Source organism: Gavia stellata, chromosome 7, assembly GCF_030936135.1.
Source record: "Gavia stellata isolate bGavSte3 chromosome 7, bGavSte3.hap2, whole genome shotgun sequence".
NCBI lineage: Eukaryota > Metazoa > Chordata > Aves > Gaviiformes > Gaviidae > Gavia > Gavia stellata.
The window spans coordinates 35,885,380-35,910,990 of NC_082600.1; the positions used below are offsets into that span (position 1 = coordinate 35,885,380).

Here is a 25,611-nt window from a genome sequence, read left to right on the forward strand (position 1 = left end):
CATACCTTTATACCACTTTGAACACAAAGCACACATGCTATTGTAATAGGTAGTTTATAAAGTCCGTTATAGACTGAAATTTAGTCTAACTTACAAGTCTTGAGGAGCACTAAGTGGACTTTTTATCAAAGTCATAAGCTTCTGTTGTTTAAATGTGTGATGACAAATCCCTGTTTGATAAATGCAAGCAAGTTTTATACAACTGTAAGTGTACGGCTTCACTTGGAATGCAAATGCAATTTTAAAATTGGCTATTCAGACAAGTAGATTTATCAGTAACTTGAAAGACTGTTTTGTTGTCTCTTAACAATATGTACACTTTGTAGTTTTAAGAAAACTAAGTTACCTCCCTAGCACCTTTTACTATACAGAATTTACACGCATAAGAGCACACTCATCTTGACTCTAAAGTGCTTGTGAAGTCTAGGAGAGAGAAAATGGAGAAACCTTGGTTAGAACCAGAAGATGTTAGGAACTCTGGAGTACAGTAACTGTTGCACTGGGATGACTCCACAGTTTCCCTCATAACATGGCCCTCAAGGTTCTACTCAACAATGGCATTCACTTTGACATGAGAGAAAAATAACCAACCTTGTCCCATATCTACTGTATGTGGACAACAAGCTATCCCTTAAGCCAAACAAGTAGGGCTAAATGTTCCAAGCTGTAGCATGGAACACAAAAATGGAAGCAGTATTCAATATAAACTCTCTATAATCTCATCTATTTTACCTTAACAAAGGTAAGCGTTTGAACAGCAGGACTTCTAAAGCTCTGAAAGAGGTTTAAAAAAATTGTCAGTTTATCTTGAAGTTTAAGAATCAAATAATGAAATATCATTAGCCTAACATTTTAATATTCTTGTTAAACTTTGGAAATAAAGATGACAGTTCACTTCATGATTTTAATTGGTTTCAGCCACCATGAGAAGGAACTGTTTCTCTTAATGTAATATTTCTACAGTTTCACTTAAATACTCAGCTTTATTGAACATTTGTTTCTAGAAACCTGAATTTGGGCCAAATCTGAGGTGACACAGTCTTATGAATAGCTACTTTGTCAGAACACTTGTAGAGTAAGGTGTGCTGCTGGCAGCCAGGTCACTGGGGAATCCATGTGGTTTTCATCACGAACACAAACATCAGCAACAGTGTCACTCCTTTGAAAAGCAAACCCAGAAGATATTATTTTCATTGTACAGATAATGCTAAATTACCTTTAAAAGTCAAAGGAGTGGATTTGTACAGTTGGGAGTGTATGTTTAATATGGAAATGTGTTGAGTAAAGACAGTATTTCTGTTTTAAAATCCTTTGGACTCTCCAGTTCACTTGGTAAAGCAGCTGTATCACAACCCCTCCTTCAGTCTTACATTATTTCACAGGAGATTTCCTCTCTTGTATGCTAGGAGCAGTCTCTGTGCTGTAGGTTGTCGACTACATGGTTTCTTCTCTGGATTGTGAGAGATTCAATTGTTTTATGTGCCTGTTCCAGTTGGATCTTTAAACCTTCATTGTCTGCCTTTAGAATATTTCTTTCCTAAACAAACAAAAAAAAAAGGTATTTTATTTTGAATTTGTTTCAGGACTCTGGTTGTATGTTTAGGTTGATTGGTATAAATGTAAGTTGGTATAGCTCTTATCAGTAGAACAGAACCAGTTACTTATTTGAATGTTTCCACAGTCACTCGTGTGTCCTTTGTGTATACTCTTAAAACTTCCCAGCAACTGGTATCTGACAGTCGTGTCCACAATCTGCATTTATCCGCCCGCCACCGCTCCTCTCAGAACAGCAGTAATGTAGGGGAAACAAGAACACAGCTCACACTTTACTGCTCTACTAAGACAGAAAATTATGTACAACAATTTAAGACATTAATTTGTAACATCAGCTGCTGTTCAGTAATTGAGGTCAGGATCTGCTGAGGGAGCAAGGACAAGTGTAAATTGTGGGACTCACATGAATGGGACATTTTAAAGAACCTGTTCTTCCACACTTCACGTCCTTGTCTGTATCGAATGTACTGTTGACTAAGAGAAGTTGTCTGTACTGGAAGATTCTTCCTAATTGTCTTAATCTCTGTCTTAATAAGCAAATCATCTTTCATAAAAGATGACCTCACTTTATAAACAGCGAAGGATACTTTGAAAGTTATACTGATCGTTCAAAGATCAGGCTGTGGTTCTGTTGTTGGACTGTTTCCATGTTGGTCCATTTCAGAATACTCATAATAATGAGTAAAGTATGAAAATAAATCTGCCTTTGTTCCTTCTAATCATATCTGGATCCATCCATCAATTGCATTGTCGATATTGTGACAGTCTCTTTAATGTGTCTAGAAAGGTGTTAACTTTCTACAAAACTGAATTTAGGCCAAATCTGAGGTGACACAGTCTTATGAATAGCTACTTTGTCAGAACACTTGTAGAGTAAGGTGAGCCACAGCTGGGCTGATGCAGATGAAATCTAGCAAGAGGCATCATGTTTGTTCACACAGCAAAATTTCTTGGTGACTTAAAGTTATCAAAATAAAGAAGGGATTCACTGTCAGTTTAACAAAAGCAAAGCTCCCCGCCCTCCCTGCCCCATATATTCTGTCACTTAGGGGAGCAGAGGCCACCAAAAGCAGGAAGAAATTCAGGACTATGTTACTCATTTTATGGAGTAACATCCTGTCCTAAGTTATTAGATTATGTTCAAATTCTTGCCTGTCACTTTTAAGATTGACAGGGATCAGTGTAATCATAACAAGGGCTTCAAAATTTATTCCCTAAGCCCTATACTAGTACTAAAATTTATGCTTGAAGTGAAGCATTGCTGGAGGTGAAGTGGCTAAGAATTTACGATGCCACTCATGGATTGTTCTGGCAATTAATTATACTAGAGTAAGGTGACACCTTCCCACCCAGCCACTCCCCCACATCCTCCAACCCCTTTACAGTACTGTTGTGTAAAACAGAATTTGTTTCATCAGGTATGTACCTGCTCAAGTTCCTGGTATGAGGGTTTACAGCTGTGATGCTCCTCCTTCATTTTCTGGCTGGAGTCCTTGTTTTCCCATTTAACATATGCCTTTTTGCGGCCTAGAATTGGGCTCGGACATGGGGATGGTGGAGCTGCCTGGAGGTAAGGATTTTCTGGCATCCTATGTTCTTTCTTCTCTGTCTGCCTACGAGATACATCACCAGCCAACAGTACAGGATCAGTCTGTGTACCTTTATGAACCACAGCTGGTTTCAGTCTCACTGAGATTTTCTGAGCTGAGGAACCCATGAGCATAATTGTTCGGTCCTTGCTGTCTTCATTGTGTTCCACTACTTCTCCATTAGGAAATGTGAATGGTCCTTCTTCTTGTCCTGTAGAATATATATGGTAAATTAAGTCAAGATCTTATTCCCAGGAAAGGAGAAACAGGAGGTACAGTAATTAAACATGATTTTAATAAATAAACCAACATTTATTCTTTATTGATTTTACATTTATTGCTCTCCAAAATTGCTGTCACTGGAAGTTTCTCAGTGTTGTGTCTCTTGGAACAACTCTTTGCCCTGTCTTAGTAACATAAATGTGGATCAGTAAGAGGAAAACAGGTGTACCATCAAGGTCAGCTAGAGAAAAACCTCTAGATGGCCAAGAGGTTTTATATAGACCATTGATCTTAGTGATTGGGCTGCAAGATTAAACCTGGGTGTTAGCTCAGCCTTATCACAACTTGCAGCTGTAAGCTACAACTTACCTCATCCACTTTATAAGGTGAAATAATGACATTTTTAATTTTACACTGCTTTTGTATAGGTCATCCTAAAATACTTCTATTTTGCAGTTAAAAGTAAAAACTGAGGGAGGGTGGGAAAAAAACCCCACAATGTTAGAAGCAGTGGGCAAAAGATGTGATTAAAGGATTCAAAGACCTGTTTCAGATAAAGTCATTTCTTCTGTTGGGAAGAAAGCAAAGTGAGTTCAAACACATGAGGGGAAAGAACAAAGTCAGTCCAGTAGCTGCTGCAGGCTCTGGAGAATTAAATGAGGATATGGATGAATAGATGAGGCTTACACCTTCAAACCAGACCTTAATTCTCATTCTTCAACACGACGTAGTGTTGAAAGGTACCACATTCTGGTGCACTGGGTGATGATGGGGCAACACGCTACAGTTCAAGCTCTCTATAAGCATTACATCCCACGAGGTGGTTATTACACAGTACTGCAGCCATTGCAGGTGTAATCATAGAGATGCACATAGTCAGTTATCAAGAGAAATTGGCTGCATTGTGCTCCACACAAGTGCTAACAGGAAGCCTAAGATGGAATCCAGCAGTATGAATCTTAAATACAACACAAAAGATTGATATCAAAGTGGCAAGAAGTAGATTTGAAGAACATAAGATACAGGCAAACAGCAGGAGAGAAATTTAAAGAAAGTGAGTATGGAGAGAGTTGGAACATCAAAATCAAAAGAAAAACAAAACAAAAGTAGCCTGAGGTCTTATTCAAGGACAACACCTCCTCCTTTGGAGGCCTGCGTGGTAATACACAATGACAGAGTGACGAAGAGGAGTTTTAGATTCAGGTAATGAAGTGGAAAAAATAAACACAATTAGCTCTTGGTTTTTCTAGCACACAGATACGTAAGTAAACTGACTTCACACACTCCACATTGAAATCTGAGTCAGAATTGTAACAGTGCAGTAATCACTTAATGTGACAACAGTGGTAAAAATGGGAGTGTACCAGGACCTGCTTTCACAAGGTGAGAGAGTTAAGGGAACCTGTCAGCTATTCAATTAATGATATCTAGTTCTCATGAGAGTCTGGCAGAAGATTTACTCAGTTTTTGTGGAATTCATGCACCACACATTGTGTAGTGTGACAAGAGATCTCCCAGAAATAGAGTCCTTAATTATTCAGACTAGAACTGGAATGGTGTTACCTTGTACAGGCTCACACCTGGTTCTAGTCAGTATGTTCATAAAACACTGCAGTTAACTAACAAAACCTGAAACGATGCTGTACATCTCAGCTTTAAAAGAAAAAGAAGCGAAGGAAAGATTATCTAGATCTTTTGATCTTTTTACTGTGATCTTTTCTCACCATAGAATTGCTCTTTGACTCCTACTGGGCAGAGGCTTGAAGCAAGAGCAGATGTTGGGCTGCTATCTGCAACTGAAGTTTTGGGTCTTCTCTTGCACTCTATCACAACCAGGTCTTTGCATTGCTTGTGGCAGTTCATTCCACAGTCTGTAAACAAAACAAAGTTTATATGATTCAGTGGCTCTGTTGTAGCAGCTAAGATCAGCTCTCACACTGTGTTGCCTCCCCAGGAAGGAGGCATGTTATTTACATGCGTTCCCTGTAACAACATACATCTGGTAAACAAACCAACGACATCCCTTTGCTATATATGCCTAAAACTCCTTTTCATTGTGAAAATACAAAATAGCAACAATCAGTCACAACAGCATTCTGACTGTAGGAGTTGCAGAGAAAGCAGATACCTGTATAAGGAAGAAAACTCTGCAAAATACATGTTGTAAGTATGTTGCACAGTTTTCACAGAGTGTTTGTGTTTGCACCCATTGGAATAGAAGGATCTGTTCCCAAACCCCTCTCGATTCAGTGAAGATTTGCAAAGGGTTGGAGCTATCAGTTATGAGTTCCTTCATCTTTGCATTTCTTCTGGACCATCTGTCTGTCATCCTATTCTTGAATAGCCTTCTCCTCTCTGAGAGGTCAGATTAAATAGGTCCATAGACATAGCAATGGATCTCAGGATGATCAGGTTTTTTTGTCATTCACCATCAATTACAGATTAAAATTAACAAAGGATAAAGTATCTTACCTTTGCATCTGTATCCTTGTTTAATGACTCCCCATAGCTGAAATTCAAACAAACAGAAAGAGTACGTACTAATATATTTCTCTGCACATTTGATACCTCCAGATACAAAAATCCACTAAAAGCTCCACTCATTTCTAAGATCTGAGCACCTGCAGAATATCTTGGTTTTCTACCCTTTTAATGGTAAGGTCAAAATATGAACTATTTACCTCTTTAGCATAAGGTAAACAGAATATTTTATGTATGATCCTCAATCACAAACAAAGTAGCTTGCTCTAGTCTGTAACGAATACATCAGCAGATCTGACAGCCCCCAGAGAAGTTGTGGAGCTGGAGTAGATGGAGAATTCTATCTCAGCACCCTTGTTTTATCCCAGCTAAGCTGGGGACTGGTAGGACAGTCAGTTTTACCAAATCTTTCTGTGCCATAGGCAGGGGGCATGTCATGTCTGAACCAGGTCATGAGTTCTAACAGCCCCATCTGGATTTGGAAGTCTTGCCTAAGACTGTGTTTGGTGACACAACCAAACACCACAAGGTAGGAGCCATGTTTAAACAGATAATAGTACTGCCAAGAGGGGTGTAAAGGTGTGTACCTTAAATAGCTACACAGGCAGAAGCCTGATGTTCTATATAGCTTCACTGGTGTTTTATATAGATCCATTTTGTATATGACACAGGGTGATTATGAGATAAAAAAAGGCATTATTACAAACAACATTAACATGATTTACTAAAACGTAAACTTACAAATCCAGCACAGTTGTCGCAGAAAGTAGGCCTTAAGTAAGTGGTCTCTTGGAAGTTGTGAGCAAAGCCAAGTCCTAATTTGGAATAGATTGAGCTAGCCCTCATAAAGTAAGCTGTTATTTCATCCCTGCTAATCAGACCTTCCCTGAAAACAGAAAAGAAAAGTCATTTGTGAGACATATGTTTTCTTAAAAGCATAAGGAAAATTAAACATAGCTTTCTTCACAATTTATAATGGCAATAGTTTCATGGGCCAAAAACTACAGTGACCTCAGTAATCTTGTCAACGGCTCCCAAAGTCTACAGAAGCTTATCTACATGTTTAAAATGCAGCCTGTAAGGATAAACAAAATACCTGCATATTTGATGCAACCTCAAAACTACTTCATAGAAAACCTCTGAATAATCACTATTATATTTTTTCATGCTTTAATATGTTAAGAAAAATGTTCTTAATTTGACCAAAATATACATTTGCCAATTCTCTATTTTTGAGGGACAGGTTCATCTTACGAAAGTTCTTTAGTAGTATATGCTGAATATTAATTTAAAAAACATTTCTTTTTCTGTTATCTGTTCTTCCTTCTACATCAGCCTGGTTACCACTGCTGTAAGCTCATGAAGATGTCATTCACAACACACTTAGAAGTTGCTTTTGCCAGTTATGTTTTCACTTCTATTTGTGAGTGAAGAGGATGATTTTACCACCTTAATGATAGAAATAAAATTTGAAACCAAAAACCTAAAAAACCCTCCCAAAACAGATGCTACAAAGTTGATAAGCAGAACTTGGTTAAAAGAGATTTGAATGTACTCACCAGTCCTTAGCCATTACACAAAATGAGAATGGAAAACTAGCAGCTATCTTTTCAAATTCTTCCTGGGAAATGTATCCATCCTGATCATGGTCATAATTTTTGAAGACAGACTGGGCAAGATAATAGTAGAATAGTTTATAATGAGGATGGGCTGCATTACCACTTTAGAAAGTCTCCACAATATTTATGGATTTCCTTTCCCACTTTTTCCCAGTATCTATTAAACAGTGCAACAGTCTAACGGCTTTTTTTGCTTGAAACTAAAGAAGCATTATGATTTCTCGATTTGTAGCAAAATGTAGGTAAGACAACACAGGCTGGACTAAATGCTTCACTACAGAATGACAGCTTTTTTTTAGTTTCACTTTAAGATCATTATGTCCAGGCCTAGATACACAACTTGTACTAACACTCTCAATTAGTGCTCTCAGTGATGATCTCTGTAGCCAAATCAGTGTAGCTGCCTAGCTTATTTCACCAGGTCAATGTTACGTGAAAAGTAGTTATGTGACAGAATTGTCATGTAGACACCTATTTCCACTTGTGGAATGACATTACTGTTTGCCTCTGGCCCTAAGGCAAGGAGCACACCTAGGTCAAATTTAGAAATACATTCCAAAACAGCATGTATCAAAGGATACCTAGCAATATTAGCAGCATTTAGAAGGAAAAGAGACAAAGCAGGGATGCAAAGACAAACTCTTTACCTCTCTCTCTCTCCGTCAGTTTTGGAATCAATCACCTGAGCTTACTTGATGTTTTCCAGTAAAGCACGTGACCCAAAAGAGAGAAAAAAGCAATGGCTGCTAGTAATAAAGCCATTGAGAAGCCCACTTTCAGACTCCACCAATAACATGATGTTGGAGTCCCTGGTAGAAATGGACTCCCTGACTCCTTGGAAGAATTACTCTGGAAGTACACAAACCAGTATTCACGCTCCCTGCTGGCTCCTTAACCATTTAAGCAATTTCCTTCCGTGCCTCACAGGCTGCTACTGTTACTTACAGCTAGGGAGAAATATCTATTTGTGAGGACAGAAGTGCTTACAAACGCAGCACAGCTTTGAATGTGTCCAGTATTTTTTCCCTTCTTTGTATCTTCTCATACCTAGACATCGAGCTTACGACTGATATATAAGGTAAATGGGCCAAACATACTTACATCTACCATCCTCTGAACATGTTTGCTGATGGTTTTTGGATCAGGTTTTGGGGCTACTCCTGAGGCCCAGTCTGCAACTACTGGTGGTCTGGAAGGTGTCAAAGGCTAGAATAAATTGAATGGAACTTCATTAGTACCACATGGAAAGATTTTCAGTATTACACTTCTTTCATTTGTGACAATGGAGTATGTGATACAGGGCTGCAGAAATGGCCTGTTGGACCCAACATCATACGTGGTACTTCAGAGGAAGCTCTTCCCTGAACTGTCCAAAACAGTAGTTGTTCCTTAAATTCTCACAGTTCACTAATAGCCCTGTAAATTCATTGTCTTTTCCATGTTTATAAAACAGGAACAAAACTGCAATATAACACTCATGGGTTTGATCATTTGAATCACATAAGAATTCTTCATTTAAAAGAATCTGTATACATTGCCAAGATTAAGCCTGATGTCTCTACACAAGTAACTTCATTTGTGTTTGTGTTCATATTACAAAACCTGATATGGTGTCAACTCTCCCATATATTCTAGCTTAGGCTTCATCATCAACCAAATAATTTATGCTTTAACAGATTTTGCTCAGTCTATAAAGCTAAAATGTTTTCAATCTGGCATAAAATAAAATAAAAGTTACATTACTCATAAAAAAAAAAATCTTTTTGTTAAGAATCTGGAAAGGCCCTTACGGCAGCTCGGTGACTTCGTGGCTCTCGTGCATATGAAAGCTCATAAATTTCGTCTTCAGTGTAGTAAAGATCAAGGGAGAGCTGAAAGCAAACACAACATTAGTTTAATCCCAAAGCAGTCACTACTACTTGATATACTTATTTCTGGCATGCATTAGTATTTTTTGGTGGATTAATTTTTAATTTAGGTTGCACCCAGAAAAAATGCACTTGAGCTGCACCAGTGTTCACAGTGATTTGAAATGGGTACATTTCTAAATTCCAGTCTGTTATTGCCATTATGTGGAAATCTATAACTTTACACAGCTACAGTCATTAGCACAGCAAGTGACTGTAGGCATAATTAGCAGTCAGTTAATAAGTAACCTGAAAAAACCTGTTACTCCCATAACATTAAGTGGTCTATCATGCAACTAAGCAGAAAAGCACCATTCCAATGAAACTGTCCATCAACTCCAATTCTCAGAAAACTCTTGTTTAAACATGTCATATTTATCTAATCCAGCTGTGACCATGTTGAACTAAGAAGTATATGATAAGGATAAAAGAGGGACTTGCATATATTTATAGCTATCAATAGCAGTTATGTAAAGCGAGAAACATTACACCTGGGGAAAAAAAAGGAATTATTTGAAAAAATTATCAAATGTGTACCTTTGCTTTTGCCTGTGTCATGAAAAATAGTATAGCAAATATTTTATTGACTGGAAACAAATTTCAAGCTAAGATTGAAGACTGGTAACATGACACTTTTTGAATACTTACATGAAAATATTCACACTAGGCATGTGATTGAATAGAAAAGCCACATGTAAATGTGTTACAAGCCTCAATCTATGGCAAGTCCAAAGAAAATATAAACTTGTTACAGAGAGTCAAGATAGCGGCAGTCATATGTATATAAACTAAGAAACCAAAATATGCTATTTTATCCAATTAATAACATGGGTCAAATTGCAGATACCCAATAACTTTCTTGTGAACAACTGCAAGAATTACTGTTGTAGTCATAATAGTGAATACTTTTAGATTCTTAGGGAAATCTTAAAGTAGTTTCTGACACTCAAAAAGCAAAAATCCAAATGTTAAGATAGTTCTATGAATTATTGGCTTATGTATGTAATTACTAATACCTCTTCAAACTGATTTGCCTCCTAATGGGAAAGCATATGACTAAAGGAAACAGAAGAAGGAGAAAGACTGTTGGAAAAATCAGAGAACGAACAGGAAAATTATGTGCCCTGGAATATTAGCAGATTAGAAGCTCCTGCTTTGAAATGAAGTATTTCTTTCAATGTATGTCCTGTCATATATAGCTACATGAAATTGTGGCCAAAGCTCTACATATTTGTAATAAACATTTTTATACAACATTATTTAAAAAAAAAAAAAAAGGGGGAGGGACTTACAATAATTTGAGACAGAACATTTAATTTCTTCCTGCTAAATGTTTTAAGTACTTTATGTAGCTCTATTTCAGGCCCTGAGCATGCGTGCTTAATTTCACACACGAGTGCTCTCAGAAAGAGCACAAATAACCTCAAGCACATAAGCATTTTTGTCTATCAGCTTTTTGCTGAAACAGGGCTTGTAACCAGAAAGTGGAAGCAGCTTATCTAGTTTTTCCAAGCTGAGGTACCTGTTAAGGCCAAAGAAAACTGAGAAACAAGAAAGGTAGATTTACTATTTCAATAAAAGGTAGTATTTTAACTTACTAGGAGAAGCTAAAACTCTTGTTGTGACATACATCCTAGGTAGTATCAATTTTGTTAGTAACATGGCACTGACTAGATGTGACTGGAAGAGTAGTACAACAACTATATTTGACTAACATTTATGTCAGACAGATTTTTTAGTACCAGAAGAAACTTGACTAGAAATGTGGTATGTTTAACCCTACACATCTTGAGGGACCAAACTTTTATATGAAAGTTTGTGTGTTCAACACAAGGAAGCTTTGTATGCAATCTTCTGCCTCCAAGGTGTATATAAGGAAGCTTTCTACCTTTCTCCCTATTTAGGCTTAATCAGAAAAGGATTCAGTGCACTTCCTTAGTGAAAGTACAGAGAGAATGCATACTACTATAGTGAAGCAGAAATAAACGTTTCATTCCCTTATAGAAATAATTGGAAGCATACTGCTGAACTGGCACCTCTACCATTGCTGCCAGATAAATCAGTACCACTAACGTTTTCTCTTGTTCTATTATTGTACATTTCCTTAAGGGAAAAAAAAAAAAATCTTACAATATTATGTATTTATAATTAATGGAATTACCTACTTAGTTGTTTGAGAGGTACATGAAATTATTTTTAAAATTGAGGTGTTTACTTCATCTAACAGACTTACTGTAAGCAAATGAACAAGGTCCATATTAGCCTCAAGGGGAAGTGGCATTTCCTGGAGTTGTATCAGCTCATTTATGTGGTTATACAGAGAGTATAGTTTGTATATGTTAATTTTTTTGTCCTCTAGGTAGTCTGGCATGCCCTCATAAAGTGATATCAAGTCTTTCAGGTGGACCCCAAGGATTGGGATCTTAAAGTTACTGCACTCATTATAGGCACGTCGGTAACTATCATAATTTCTGTAAGATGAAAGCAGTTCCGTCATTTCATTAAACACCTAAAAAAAAAAGAAAACAAAAAACCAAAATTGGTTACTGTTTTTGTTCTGGTCATACAGCACAAGAATTTCCCATGTTATTGTTAAGGGGTTTACTCACAATGACTCTTGAAACAGATTTTAGAACTTCAGACTTCAAATGAAATCTAGGTATTCACCTCACCTAATTTAACTATCTATAATATCTAATTATAGATAGTTAATCTGTAGCCCAATCTATAATGCTGGTCTTCCTACATTCCCTATTTAGTCAATGAAAAGAAATTGGATCCTCTCAAATCAAGGGGACGTGTATGCAGTTAATGCATGAGCACAGTACAAGCTCTCTGACCTTCATAAAAGCAACCATCTTCACCTTAATATGTGGAATACACTTCTCTGGCTTCCAGGTCACCAGCCGGAATTGCTGGAATTAGAAAGTCCTGGCAGAGAAATCCTATGCTGTGCTATGGTCCCATCACAGCATGACCAGAACTCCTACTACAGTTCAAGGTGGCACATCTGTGCTTTTAAGAAAACATTTTTTTCCATGGAAATGAAGAAGAAACAACCTATTGGACTTGTTGTAAAGGCCCAATGAATCTTCAGTCTAGCAGTATAAATATTTCCCCTGTTTAAAACTATAGAGGTAACAAAGCTGACTCTTAACATTATAAAATCAATGGACCAATGTTTTCTTGTGGAAGTTCCTGTCTAACCCCTTGATTTTTAACCTTCACAAACTGTTCATTACAGTTAAACTTTAAAGTATGTTCTCAAGTCACTAATTACCAGCCTTTATTTACCTGCTTTCTATTAGTGCTTATATACAATTTCTTGATCAAAAAAGTTATTCAAATGATGGACACATATGCAGTCCACTCCTCATGACAAAAGTCATAAAACAACATGCTTCTAAAATAAGCTTGCTAACTGGTTTTATAGATTCTGCGAGCTGCAACCATTATCAGTGGGAGGTCATACTTCTGGGCTATACTCCAGGTATACACTGTTCATTGAAGCTGATCATACTGTGATCAAAACAGGTTCATTAGAAAGATGAAATCTTTCAGGCCCCAAACAAAATAAAATAATAAAGCATATTAGTCTCTTAAGAAGAAGCCCCTTAAGAAGCCATTTCATTGTTAAAATACATGCTTTCCTTCACAGATTTAGTAGCTGGAATCTCATAAAAAAATATATCCATCTGATTTTCACAAAAATTTAATTGGAAATTACAACTGATTCCTAACATTCCACTGTATTATAGCATGTGTGTATTAGGGCTAAGTTTGTTCAAGTCTGACCTAGATGAAATCTGTCATAGCGAAAGATCACATGAACAAAACCGGTCCTTTCAGTTTTAAACTCAAAGTCTGTGCTAGCATTTCACAGACTCAGGATGGTTGCTGTTGCTATGGATGACAATAGTTTTGTTTTCAAATATTCTTGGATCCAACTGTGTGCTTTTGTGCTTGAATGCTATTCGGTACTACTGCATATAAATGAAAATGCAGCTTGTCACATATGAGTATTAAAAGAGAAACTTTAGAGAAGCTACACAAATCTTGAAGAAAGGTGAGGTTGGAAGTGTGGGAGTAACTGGTGTCATAGGGATGAAATGACAAAGAAAAACACTCCAAGAACAAAGGAAGTCTTCCTTTCTCTTTTTTCCTGTCTTTCTCTCCATCTTATCTAATGAAGTAAGGTTGGTTTTTATGTGTGCAATGACAAAAAAGTTAAAAGTTATCTTATATGTAAAACTTAGAGGATCAATACCAACCTTAATTACATCATGAGGAACACATGAGCTTGTTTCCTTGAGTCTGGAAATGGAACTGTGACAGAGACCTCCTATCACTGCCATTAATGTATTGAAATTCTGCAGCTGGTGGAGTTTCTGTGTTGACATACAAAAAAAAAATCAGTATTTATTATTTAAAGGTTCAAGTTGTTCAATATGCATATCCAAATTGTACATTTCCTCTACTGTCTTCCTCTAAAGTTTTACAAGTTTTGTGCCACTATCCATTTGACTTAATTCATTCTGGTAATGAGTAGTGATTTTACTGGGTGTAACATGTACTTATTCTACTGTTATTAAATCAGATATTAACTCTGCAGATACAGTAAGTCTTCAAAGTACTTCCTCAGTATTTCTCCCTCTTCCCACAGTCTACCACAATAGGCAGGAAACACTGCCTATTATCTTGGTTATGACAGCAGTTGAATTAGTATGCAAAGAATACCAATAAGACCATAGCTCTGCTTCTATCCAGTAAGGCATATCTGGTATAAATGCTTCTACTTATAGCCAAAGGCATGATAGTAGTTCATGCTTTGGAAAGGCAGGCAGTCACAGCTTCGAATCTCACCAGCTGATTCAAAAGCAAGTCTAGTTTTTCAGTGAAAACAATTTCTTCAGAATCGATATGAGAAACTCATGGTGCCACTGAAGACACTGTAATATCTGAATACTTGGTTTGAAACCACAGCATACACAAATATGCATGCTGTATGTATGAACCAGGAGACCAGTGCCAACACTACCAGTTGACCCTACAGTAGTAGTGTGGGAAGAGCAACTAAAGGGCTGTATCAGAGAAGGACAAAATAAGCAACACACATGTCAAAATTTAACTGACCTGAGCAACATGAATGAACTTGATGAACACTTCAGCCCGAAGCTGTGGTGTTGGTCTGCTGAGAACCATTAGCTGCACCCACTGAGAGATACCATTGCAAAGAGCAATTGATCTTTCCATTGTTGGATTCTCCTTCACACAACTATTCACAATGTAGTTCTGATAATCTGAGAACTTAAAAAAAAAAAAAGTGGAAATGAAAACTCATCTACAGTTTCATATACCTCATGATCTGTGTGCAGATACATGTCTGCTTTTCAAATTAAATATACAAGATGTATTTTACACCTAAAATATCCGTAAGACTGAAATCTCTCCTTTGTCAAAGTTTTGTTCAGTTCAAAGCAGAAGGCTTGAACTAATTTAATTAACTGAAAGCATCTTTTTGCCATAATTTGTATCACATCATTTGCATCATGTACATCTCAAGAGCCTTGGCTCTTATAAACCCTAGGATAAGTAGGATTGCAGCTTTCCTCCCAGCCTCAACAGCTCCACAGATTCATTGAATCTAGGCTTCTACATCGAAGGTTAAACTGAATTTGAAGTGTAATCTAGTAACTCAGTGATAGTTTAAGGAAGTTAAGCATTCAGTTCATATAGCTAGGGCACACTTCTGAATTAAGCTACACTAATACAAAAAGCAAGTTCAATGACATTAATATTAAACTGAGATAAGACCATTAAGAACAAGGGCTACAGATTCCTTAATATTTTTAATACAGCTTGTGAGATTCTCTTATTTAACCAAAGTGATCTAAAATTGTTCAGTAGACACCTGTATGTGACGAATACATTTTTAAAAGTCATTCTTCCCATTAAAGATCAAAGAGAAGCAATCATTTGTTTTTGCTGATGCAATGTTTATCCATTCTCTTGATTCATCCATTAACAAGAATACACAAGAATTTGAATCATCGGAAAATGTGACACAGGATTTATACATCCTTTCTTTACTATGACCACTAATACTAACATCTTAGCAAAAATATTCATAGCTGTAATAGACATACTCCTTTCTGAAAGCCACAGGAATATGCTGAATAGCATTGATCCTTAAGACAAGGTCATAAATCATCAGGCTGTTGTTTGTTTCTTGCTCTCCCTCTCTCACTTTCTCTCCATTTTTTAACTTTTTCCATACATTTAATAAGAACTATTAACACTTTTAAAAGCAGATATGACAGCAGACATCTCTGGATTTGTCCTCTTACTAAATTAAAAATGGAAGAAACATTAACAGTAATAAGTAGAGCTGTCTCTGAGACTACATAGTACTTAAAATTATTGTTTGAATTTTGAACCCCAGCCATATCTGCCTGGATCTTTAAATTTAAGCAACTGCTCTATACAAATAGATATTTTTTCAATTTCTGACTACATAATTATGGACTTCATAACAGCTTCAGTATAATTATGACTCAGTTTGATTAGTTTACATTTTGTTCTCAGCAGCTCTCTCCTTCAGAAAAGAATTTTTTTTTAAATGTTTAAAAAATATATGTCTAACATACTTCTTAAAATTTCAAAATAATTTTGGTGCAAGAATTTATTAACGAGGTCAGCTGTAACAAGACTGTTAGTGGCAGATATGGTAAAGAAGACCAGGTACTTAAATAATGCAAAAGTCTGGTATTGCAATGACAACTTTATTAGCCTCAACAGGAAAGCAGAATCCAGATTCTTACAAAAGAGTGTAGCCTCCCTGTATTTTACAACTATAAATTAAAATGGTTTCCAAACACCAGCATACCTGCAGTCATTACCCTGTGAACACAACTCTGCATTTTTCTTTGCTGCAAGATACATGGTGTCTCATGGAAGATTTTGCTGTGTGCTGCATATGTTCAGGGTATCAAGTATTCCTTTCTGACTTTCAAATGACCGAACCTATGAATAGTTATTCCAGTGACTGATAAAACACCAGCTCATTTGCAGCCCTACTCCTAGTATATGCTGCCATGTTAGAATTAACATAAGGAGTCTGTGGCTTAGCATATCATGAACACATTCTGCAAAGTGTTAATGAATACTATTTATTAATTACACACTATTTTCTGATCTGAGATTTCGGTAAACTCAATTTATACTAAAACATATGCAGGAACCCTGCATATAAAATGTACACCAGTATGTAACTGTTGGAACTCTATGACACATCTGACACTCTGACTGCAATCATAGTTGTTATGCTTATTAGTCATTAATTACTTTATGTCTGCACAGAGCTTGAAAATGTGAAGAGTTATATAAGCTTTACATATTATTACTGCCTACAGGCAGCAATATGTGCCTGACTTTGGTTCTACGGCTTTTTGAATTTAACACAAAACACGAAGAGTCATGTACTGTCAGCTCAAAATAAAGTACGCTAACAGATGACTGTGAAATTTTCCACAATCTGCTGAGAGCCCCTTTCCTTACAAGGCTTCATCTTCAAATTGTAGTGTTTCACAAAAAAAATGCCACTAAATAACCAAAACAAACAAAAACCCTTAAAAAACCCACTTTGCTTTCACTGTTATCATCACACTGACTTTGCAACCATTTTAGATTTTGGTCTCTAACGTTCACTTTTCCATGTGTGAACTGTATCAGGTTTGAACAGAAGTAATGTTGTAACACACAAGGATGCAAGTGAAGCCAAGGTGTATAGGGAAGTTAGCATCTTATCAGCTACCTACATAGCTGAGAAAACAAATCAATGAAAGAAAACATAAATGAGAAATCCTTAAGAATTGTGTATGTACTTGAAAGTTTGTCTAATAAAATATTTTAAACCTCCCTTATATTAAAAAATTACATTTTCTCAAGTGCTTTCTTATCCTAGTCTTTATTTTGTTATGCACAATCAAAAATGGCAAGCAGAGTCCAGTGGACATCATCTATACACATAGTCCATTAGTCACCACACAAGAATGCTGTACTTTTTCCTACAGCCACAGGAGGTTACTATTCTAGGAGAATATTTCAAGTTTCCTTCATCCCATTTCACCCTGATTACTGATTTGAGTCAAAGAAGGCTGCTTGTTTCTGCGCCCAATGACACCACTTCTTATAACAAAAAGAGATTATTTGGAAGAAGATCAAATGGTTTACTCCTCTTCCTTCCAACTGACCTTGCCCCAACTCTGTTCCACAGTTGCTTAAAAGGTTCACTCTCCCTCCCTCAAATGACTGCAGCAAAAGGGTATGTACTCTGAACAAGTACTGCTGGCCATCTTCAACACTAGTAAAAGAGTCTGGACACAGACTCAGCTTGTCCAACAGCTCGCACTGCAGGGTTAATCTTGTAATACTACCCCTCTCCCATCTTTTCTACGTCCTTCCCATCTTTGTTTTGAATAAATAAATAAATAAATATCACTTACTGATATTCTTCTGAAAGACTTAAATTCAAGATAGGTAAGGTGGTCTGACAGCTCCTCTGGCTCAAGGTGATCAAAAAGAAGCGAGACCTTCCGTTTCTTACTGGTGTTGGCCTTTACACGCTGTGTCAGCTTTCTAGACCAATCCCTAGAATTTCTTTCAGACAAATTTTAAAACAGAATTACCCCGAGTTATTTTCTGAACAGCAAACTTCTTCTCTCCCTAATACAAAAGTAACATTGTTTTCATGCCTTACTGCAATAAAAAGTGAATTATTTTAATTTCTAAACAGCAGGCTCCTTTCATGCATTAGATATTACATGACAAAACATTATTGTTAGTCTTCAAGTATCATATTGATGTAGCACGTAAGTACAATACAACTATATTACTAAACCTCATGAAATCATATATTGCACTTCCAGAATTGCTGTCCGTAACTTTGCCTTCATTGAACACATCCGATGCTCCTCCATTTAATAATTCTTACAGATTTGCTTGACAAGCCTCCGAGTATGACCTGTCCCCCTATGCTATTCACCTATGGAGTAATGAAATTTAATTGGATTTGAAAAACTATATATCCTCTTTCATAACCAGATATAAAATGTATGCCAAATTCTGGTCTGCTTTTGCCTGTGCATTTCCAACCAAAGTATGAATTGACATTTATACATTTCCACAGAACTGTCTTACTCTCATATAACAAGGAAGGTTCTCTTCCGGAGAAAGAACTATGGGATGTATAGCTGGAGGATTTATTCTTGACAGGACAAGTAATTTTATAACTAAAATCACATAAAATAGTATCAAGAGTTTCACAATGTATCTTCTCACTTACCTTTGGTGTTAAAAATATAAACACACTTTTTTTACCTCATCTGTCACCCAATCAAAATGTATTCTTTCTCATTGACTTCAAGGGATTTTTTTTAAAAATCATTAGGCCCCTACAAGTTCCCTGGATAGAGTAAAATTTATCTAACAAAGAATCAGCACAAAGTCTACGCGGAAGTTAAATTCAACCTAAGCCATTCTTGAAAGGTATTCTGTTCCTCTACGTAATATGTATTTCATCTATAATGATGCATAAACTTTTCTAAGGCTAGATAACATCCAACATTACAATTAACCCACTATAGGACCATTATCCTGATATATTGGAGAGACATTGTATTTGAGTAAAGGAAATTCAGAGCAAAAGTTTGTTTTCCGAGCATGTTGAAACTTTGGCACTCACATTTGAGTTGTGTCAATTAGACGACAGTGTAACTCCTCACCATTAGCTTTAACCAGTTCTTGAAATTCCTCCATAGTTGCGGATAGTTTAGAGTCCATTTTGAACATAACCCAGAACTCTGTAATCCAATACCTATTGCACATTGAAAATACAGAAACACAAAACCAAAGGTTTTACTCTAACATCAGTAAGGTGGAAATTTAGATTGTATTGTAGTTGTATTTCTTCTTGACCAACTTCAGGGGATAAATCCTGCTTTTAGATGCTTTTGCTAGGCTACCTTGATTTTATCAAAAGTCAAAATTGCAACATTAAAAACAAATTAGAAACTACCTGGCTTAATGCTGTACAGAACTACACTACATATATGTTTGCAATAAATTCAATATTAAAATTTCTAGTTTCACATTAGATGTAGATAATATGCATGCTGATTTCTTCTTCATAAACTTCTATATAATTTTATGTATTCCTTTAAAACCTGAAATTATCTGGTTTGGACATCAAAAAAAATGCACTGTGCTAGTCAGAATTTTATCTATTAACTGAAGAAAAATTTACTAATTAAATATATTTAATAGTTTACAGGTGATTCAGTCTCACATGCACAAAGTTTCAGAGAACTGCACTTTTCTATGTTGGGCATTCAAATTGTTTCAGTCATATATTTTATATTTCAATTCCTATATGTGACTTGTCACCCATTGTGGTGGGTTGACCCTGGCCAGCAACTAAATACCCATGCAAGTGCTTGCTCACTGCTCCACCCCACAGCAGAACAGGGGAGAGAATAGAAAGGGCAAAAGTGAGAAAAATGTGTGGGTCAAGATAAAGACAATTTAATAACTGAATGAAAGAAAAAAGCCAACCAACCAACCAAGTGATGCAAAGGCAATCACTTACCATCTCCCACAAGAAGCACAGCCAGTATCCAAGCAACAGCTACTTTGGAATTACTGTCCCCCAAGTTTTTATTGCTGAGCATGACGCTGTATGGCATGGAACACTCCTTTGGTCAATTCAGGTCAGCCGTCCCAGCTGTGTCCCCTCCCAACCTCAAGCTCACCCCCAGCCTACACTCTGCGGGGGCAGAGTGAGAAACAGAAAGTCTTGACACTGTGCAATCACTGTTCAGCAATTGCTAAAACGTTGGTGTGTTTTACTCACAGATGCAAAGCACAGCATCATAGGGGCTGCTATGAAGAAAGTTAACTCCATCTCAGCCAGACCCAGTACACCCATGCACGTAAAAATCTGTGCTTGTTGGAAAAATGGAAATGCACATTCTTATGGGTGCATGTATGTATAAATTTGCCTAGAAGCAAAAATGTTCCCAGATCACATACAATACCAATGCATTCTGACCTAATCAATAATCTGCTTTGAGATAATAAAATCATTACCATTTAAAACAAATTTTACGTTCCTAACTGTTACTACTTATTTCCCATTTTGTGTAAAAAAGAGATATCATATACTAATCCATTATCACAATTGCATCTTTTTTGCTCTATTCTATTTTCTCTAAACTGAGATATCAAAGTTTACTATACTTAATTAAAAAAAAAAGTGATCCAGGATCATTGCAATTGACTAAGTAGAATTACTAAGGAGAATTATCTACCAAATACGATAGAGTTTTGCTTAATATAAAAATAGCTGCAATATCCCACTTCATTTTTTAATAGACCTATATAATAATATTAGACACAATGCTACCAATTCCTGAGCACTGTCAATTTTCACTGATGTTTAAGATACAGATTCATACAGACTCAGTTCAAAACCGTGACCCAACAGTTCATGCACTGACTTCAACAGATCTGCACAAAGCCAGTTGGGCCTTTTTGTGTAAAGCTGCTAAAGTGAACTTTGAAAAGCTGAAGGAGTATAGCTGTTTCTCTTTTTAATGTCAGCTTAAGACATGCAAAAGCATTCTTATGTATGACACATGGATAGCTGCAGACTAGTAGCTACCAAGCCAGAATATTCTTACCTTACAAAATAGCATATCTTTACACACAGCATGGAAGATTTATTGTCTAAAGCATTAAGATATGTAGAAAACTGTTAAGGAAAACCATATCCATTCACATACCATATAAAATGTAACATGCTTGATACTTCCCCCACCTGTAAGCAATAGGAATCATTCTACTGATGGCATATAATAGCAAATTAGGGTTTTACAAGTGTATACAAAGTATATCCCAATATCGTTAGCAAAAGTTTATTGTAAATATGACTACTACGAGTAATACTGATGTAGTCGGCCAAGTACTGAGTAGTGTTAAGTAGTGAAATGATTCGGCTTTCTACATGTTTCTTTGCAATATGCCTCACAATTTCTAATAAAACTCATGCACTTGCACATCTCACTAAAATTTGAAACAGTAATACCAAATTTATCAATTACTGCTTTTATGAAGAAATCCTTTTCAGTTAATTACTATCCACTGGAGCTTTTCCAAAAAAAAGATGCTATTTTCTTTAAAGCATAACCAGTTGTATACAATGGTAGAGAAACATGTGAAATGCCTCTCCTTACTAACCTCACCTTTCTAACTATGCAACAGTTTTCATTTGACTTGCTGTGGTAACTGGAAAGAAACACCCACATTTTTAGTCTATTAGCTCTATAAAACATGTTTTGATACTGTAGCCAATGTCTTTTGAAGACATGGAAAATCCATTTGGAAAATGTATTATGCATATCTTGATTTTTCTGCTGTAGATTACACACATTTTCAGTACTAAAAACATAATTTAATGAAAATGCCTTGTGGATGCTCCCATAATCTGATTGAAATTTACTGCAGCCTAAATCCACCGCAACTGAGGGGACATACCATCCACAATTTAAGCACCCATACTAAGTGCTTAAATTAGGCTGACTATAGAACTAGCGAGGCCTGAGTAAGTTCCCAAATATTTTGAAGGGCCCCGAACTGAATGTCTGAAGTATACAACCTATATACAACCAAAAACTGTAAAGAACAAGTATATTGTTTAATTAGTGGAACAGTAATACGTCCATAGATTAAATATCCTCTACTTACCCATTTCAAAGTTGTCAAGTTATCTAATACTACCTTAACGGCAGGTGAATATTACAAAGGATATAGATCAATGAGTTTCTGGAGCATGTCTGCAGAGGAGATGATAAACTGATGCATGGCCAGAATTATCTTTAGCAGCTGGTTGTTTTGATAAGCATTTCCTTCTAAATCTAAAAAAAAGAAAGAGTGTTCGTCTTGAAATCTTGGTATACCTTGGTAAACAACTTGCAAGAAGCTTTTTCAGAATACTAATTCTAATCAGGTCTGTTCACCTACACTATTTCAAAGATAGCAGTAACTTACTAACTTAGGAAGTGCATCATTTTTCTGATGAGAGCTATATAACAACAACTATATTTCACTACCAGGATTTGGAAGACTCTTACAAAAAAAAAAAAAGAAAAAAAAAAGGCAAGCAAAAAAGAAGCTGTGTCTCAAAAGCACTCCAAATATCCAGATAATTATACACACTGATCTCAGCCCGGCAATGCACTTAAATGCTTAGCTTTAGGCAGATGAATGTAACCTTTGAAACAAAGTAATGAACTGCAGAGCAAAAGAATTCAGTTACTGATCCATACCAGTCAGTGGCATGACTGAACTTATCAAACAGAATGGAGATATTCTTAAGTGTTTGTAAGGATTTTTGTACAATTGACATACATAACACTGAAGTACGTGCACAGGTTAGGATCTATACCTAGATGCGCATGGAATAAGATACAACATACACAGAAACCCAGAGGTTAACTTGTGCACACTCCCAGTGGTGGACCTAAACATCCTTACACATTTCCTTGAACTATGCGATACAAGGATTTCACTTGAAGAAGGTTTTTAGACTACATTTATCTCCTGGGTCTTATGAGGTTTTTTCCCCTATTCAGAAAAGATCAAGGGCATCAAATGTAGCAGAATGTTACAGAAATGGAAACTTTTTTAAACAAACACAGTAGTGAAACTGTTTGTAAATATTAACAGATGATGGTTTGGTTGGTTTTTTTTGGTTTTTTTGTTGGTTGGTTTTTTGTTTGTTTTGTTTTGTTTTGTTTTTTTTACAGCCTGCCATGAAAGAACCTAAGTAGCTTGAATTGGAATTAGACACCCTATCATACACAAAAGAAAATTTACCTTTTTGAATAACTTTAAATACATTGTCCTTTATGAGGATAAATGTAGTTATCACTTAAAATAGCAATAACAGGAACAATATACACAACCAATGCACAATAAGGCAAAATGGAAGAGGTGGGTGAAACAGCAGATTTGCAGCATATGAAATGGCATCTATTACTAGAGGGGGGGGGGGAAATTTAAATTGCACAACATCAAAAAGGAACATTAAACTTAACCCACTTGCAAAACAATATAATCCATGTTAGTCATTGAGCAAGAGTTTCCATGCCCTTCTACAGGAAGGTACCAAATGTGAAGAGAGAACCCCAGAGCCCAGGCCTTTCCTTCTGAACAATACATTGGATCTTTGGTAGAACTAATAAAGCCCGATTTCCTCCAGATCTGTCTCCTCTATTCTTCACTCCACAATAGCCCTATTCACGCCCTTTATCACTGTACTGTCCTCTGAAAGTATTTTCCGTCTCTTCCCCACAACAATGCCATAACTCCTCATTCACGCTTAAAGCTATCAGCTACACAAAAGCAATACATGCTGTGCCAGAATACAGGCTGACTGGCCAGACCGCAAATCAAATCAAACCAATGCTGGGCTCACACAGCTGCCCCTACACCAACGTGGGCACCCATCTGGACATCTCTCTTCTACACAAGCGATTCTTTGAGATTCCTATCTTTCCATCAAATTTCGTTTCAGGTGGAAGACAGGCTGACAATTTCATGCAGAGTAGATGCAATTTAGTAGGAAGATGACTCAGAATGGCCTCGATCTGTAGTTTGCAAGTGAAGTTGTTGTTTTAGCTCACTGTTTGAAGCCCCGAAAGCAGAGGATGCTGGATATCATATACCTGGTGTGGGTAACTTCATTCTTCTAGCAAAAGCATAGTCAGTTTGGAGGAAACTCAATACAATAAACAGCCTTGAAATATCTTACTACAGCCAGCCTCTCAGACAAGACAAGCAGAAAAATCCTGGTCAGTAAATTCTGGCAGAGCCTATGTGAACATGCAGCACTATCAAGCCCAGAATGAGAACTTTATGCATCATGTAATCTTCAACAGTGAACATGAGAGACCATTTTCTGAATCTACCTTCTGTAGTTACACTTAAATTGTAGGGAGCAATTCTACCTACAGTGATATGGGTGAGGCGAAAGTCTGCCTGTCCTACAGCCCTATAAATGAGAGCAGTATAGACCCCAAGCAACTAAGAATTCTTGAGCTGTCTTTTGACTTATACTACAAGTTCTCAGTTTTATAGCATGAACCGAAGTTTATGCATTCCTTGTTCATGTTCTCACATAATTTCATCCATTGCCTAAAGAACATTTCTGGGATATAAACTGTCTAGGTATTACAGCAGGTGCACTGTGGGCAAAACAGCTAAGTATTCAGCCAGAGAAGTGGGAAATTTGCAGAGGAAGGCTGGGACATCAGGAATCAATACTTATTCAGCCCTTTAGCATCTGGCATTTTGTACTCTTCCAGTGTCTTCAGGAAGAGTAAAACAATTTTAGGCCTTTCACACAGAGGCCTGTATCAATTTTCAGCCATTTTACAAAACTTGGTGTTCTGCCAGAGCCTCCATCCAGCAGCTCTTGTTTAATCAGAAAAGCGGTTCAATATATGCTTAACTTGGAAGCCAAATGGTTATGTGCACACATACTATTAAGTATATACAGCTGTAATTAAATCACCAGCTTTTCAGAAGTGCTCAATATAGATCATCTCCAGCTGACAAAGACAGCAAGTAACTTTCTCTCCTAGCAGTTCCCCCTCTGTGCATATTCCAAAATCCTCTGCCACGACATGACACAGGTACCCCTTGGGACCAAGGTTCCAGATTGAATTTCTGTCCTCTAGAAGGTCTCTTTTTCATTTTACTTTTCCATTTTACAAAGATGCAGAGAAAACCAGTATTAGTGATCAGGTCAACACATTTATAAATGCATAATAAAAGTGCATTTATGCTTCACAACATCCAGACCTAATTATCTCACAACAGACAGACTTCATTATGACGACATGCAATTATTTTGCACACATTAAAGCAGTACTAAGGTTTGTGCTATCCATTCTTTCACCCAACTAAAAGGCTCATCTCCTCGAAGAAAAACATTGTATTAGTGATGGTTTAAAAACCAAAATAAACACTCTGCAGCAAAAAATCTGAAGGTTCCCAGTACAGTTCAGCACTGAACAGCAACCCTGCATGGAATTATAGCAGCACAAGATTTTACAAACACATACAGTATCAAATATTTAATGTCATCTTCCTGCCCAATTTTAAACGGAAGCACTTTTC

General features: G+C 36.6%; 1 protein-coding gene across 1 annotated transcript in view; it reads right to left on the bottom strand.

Annotated features, from left to right (window-relative positions):
* The window catches only part of RASGRP1 (RAS guanyl releasing protein 1), a 41,547-nt gene continuing 15,936 nt past the window's right edge, over positions 1–25,611 (bottom strand). The window contains exons 3-17 of the mRNA XM_059819272.1: positions 22,238–22,343; positions 21,111–21,173; positions 19,115–19,246; positions 17,877–18,030; positions 14,506–14,679; positions 13,644–13,760; positions 11,606–11,881; positions 9,256–9,336; positions 8,567–8,671; positions 7,406–7,515; positions 6,588–6,732; positions 5,838–5,874; positions 5,090–5,236; positions 2,981–3,354; positions 1–1,537 (exon numbers count right to left, since the gene is read on the bottom strand). Of these exons, the coding sequence (XP_059675255.1) occupies positions 1,403–1,537; positions 2,981–3,354; positions 5,090–5,236; positions 5,838–5,874; positions 6,588–6,732; positions 7,406–7,515; positions 8,567–8,671; positions 9,256–9,336; positions 11,606–11,881; positions 13,644–13,760; positions 14,506–14,679; positions 17,877–18,030; positions 19,115–19,246; positions 21,111–21,173; positions 22,238–22,343 (2,156 nt within the window). The 3' untranslated portion in view covers positions 1–1,402. The remainder of the gene's footprint in view (positions 1,538–2,980; positions 3,355–5,089; positions 5,237–5,837; positions 5,875–6,587; positions 6,733–7,405; positions 7,516–8,566; positions 8,672–9,255; positions 9,337–11,605; positions 11,882–13,643; positions 13,761–14,505; positions 14,680–17,876; positions 18,031–19,114; positions 19,247–21,110; positions 21,174–22,237; positions 22,344–25,611) is intronic.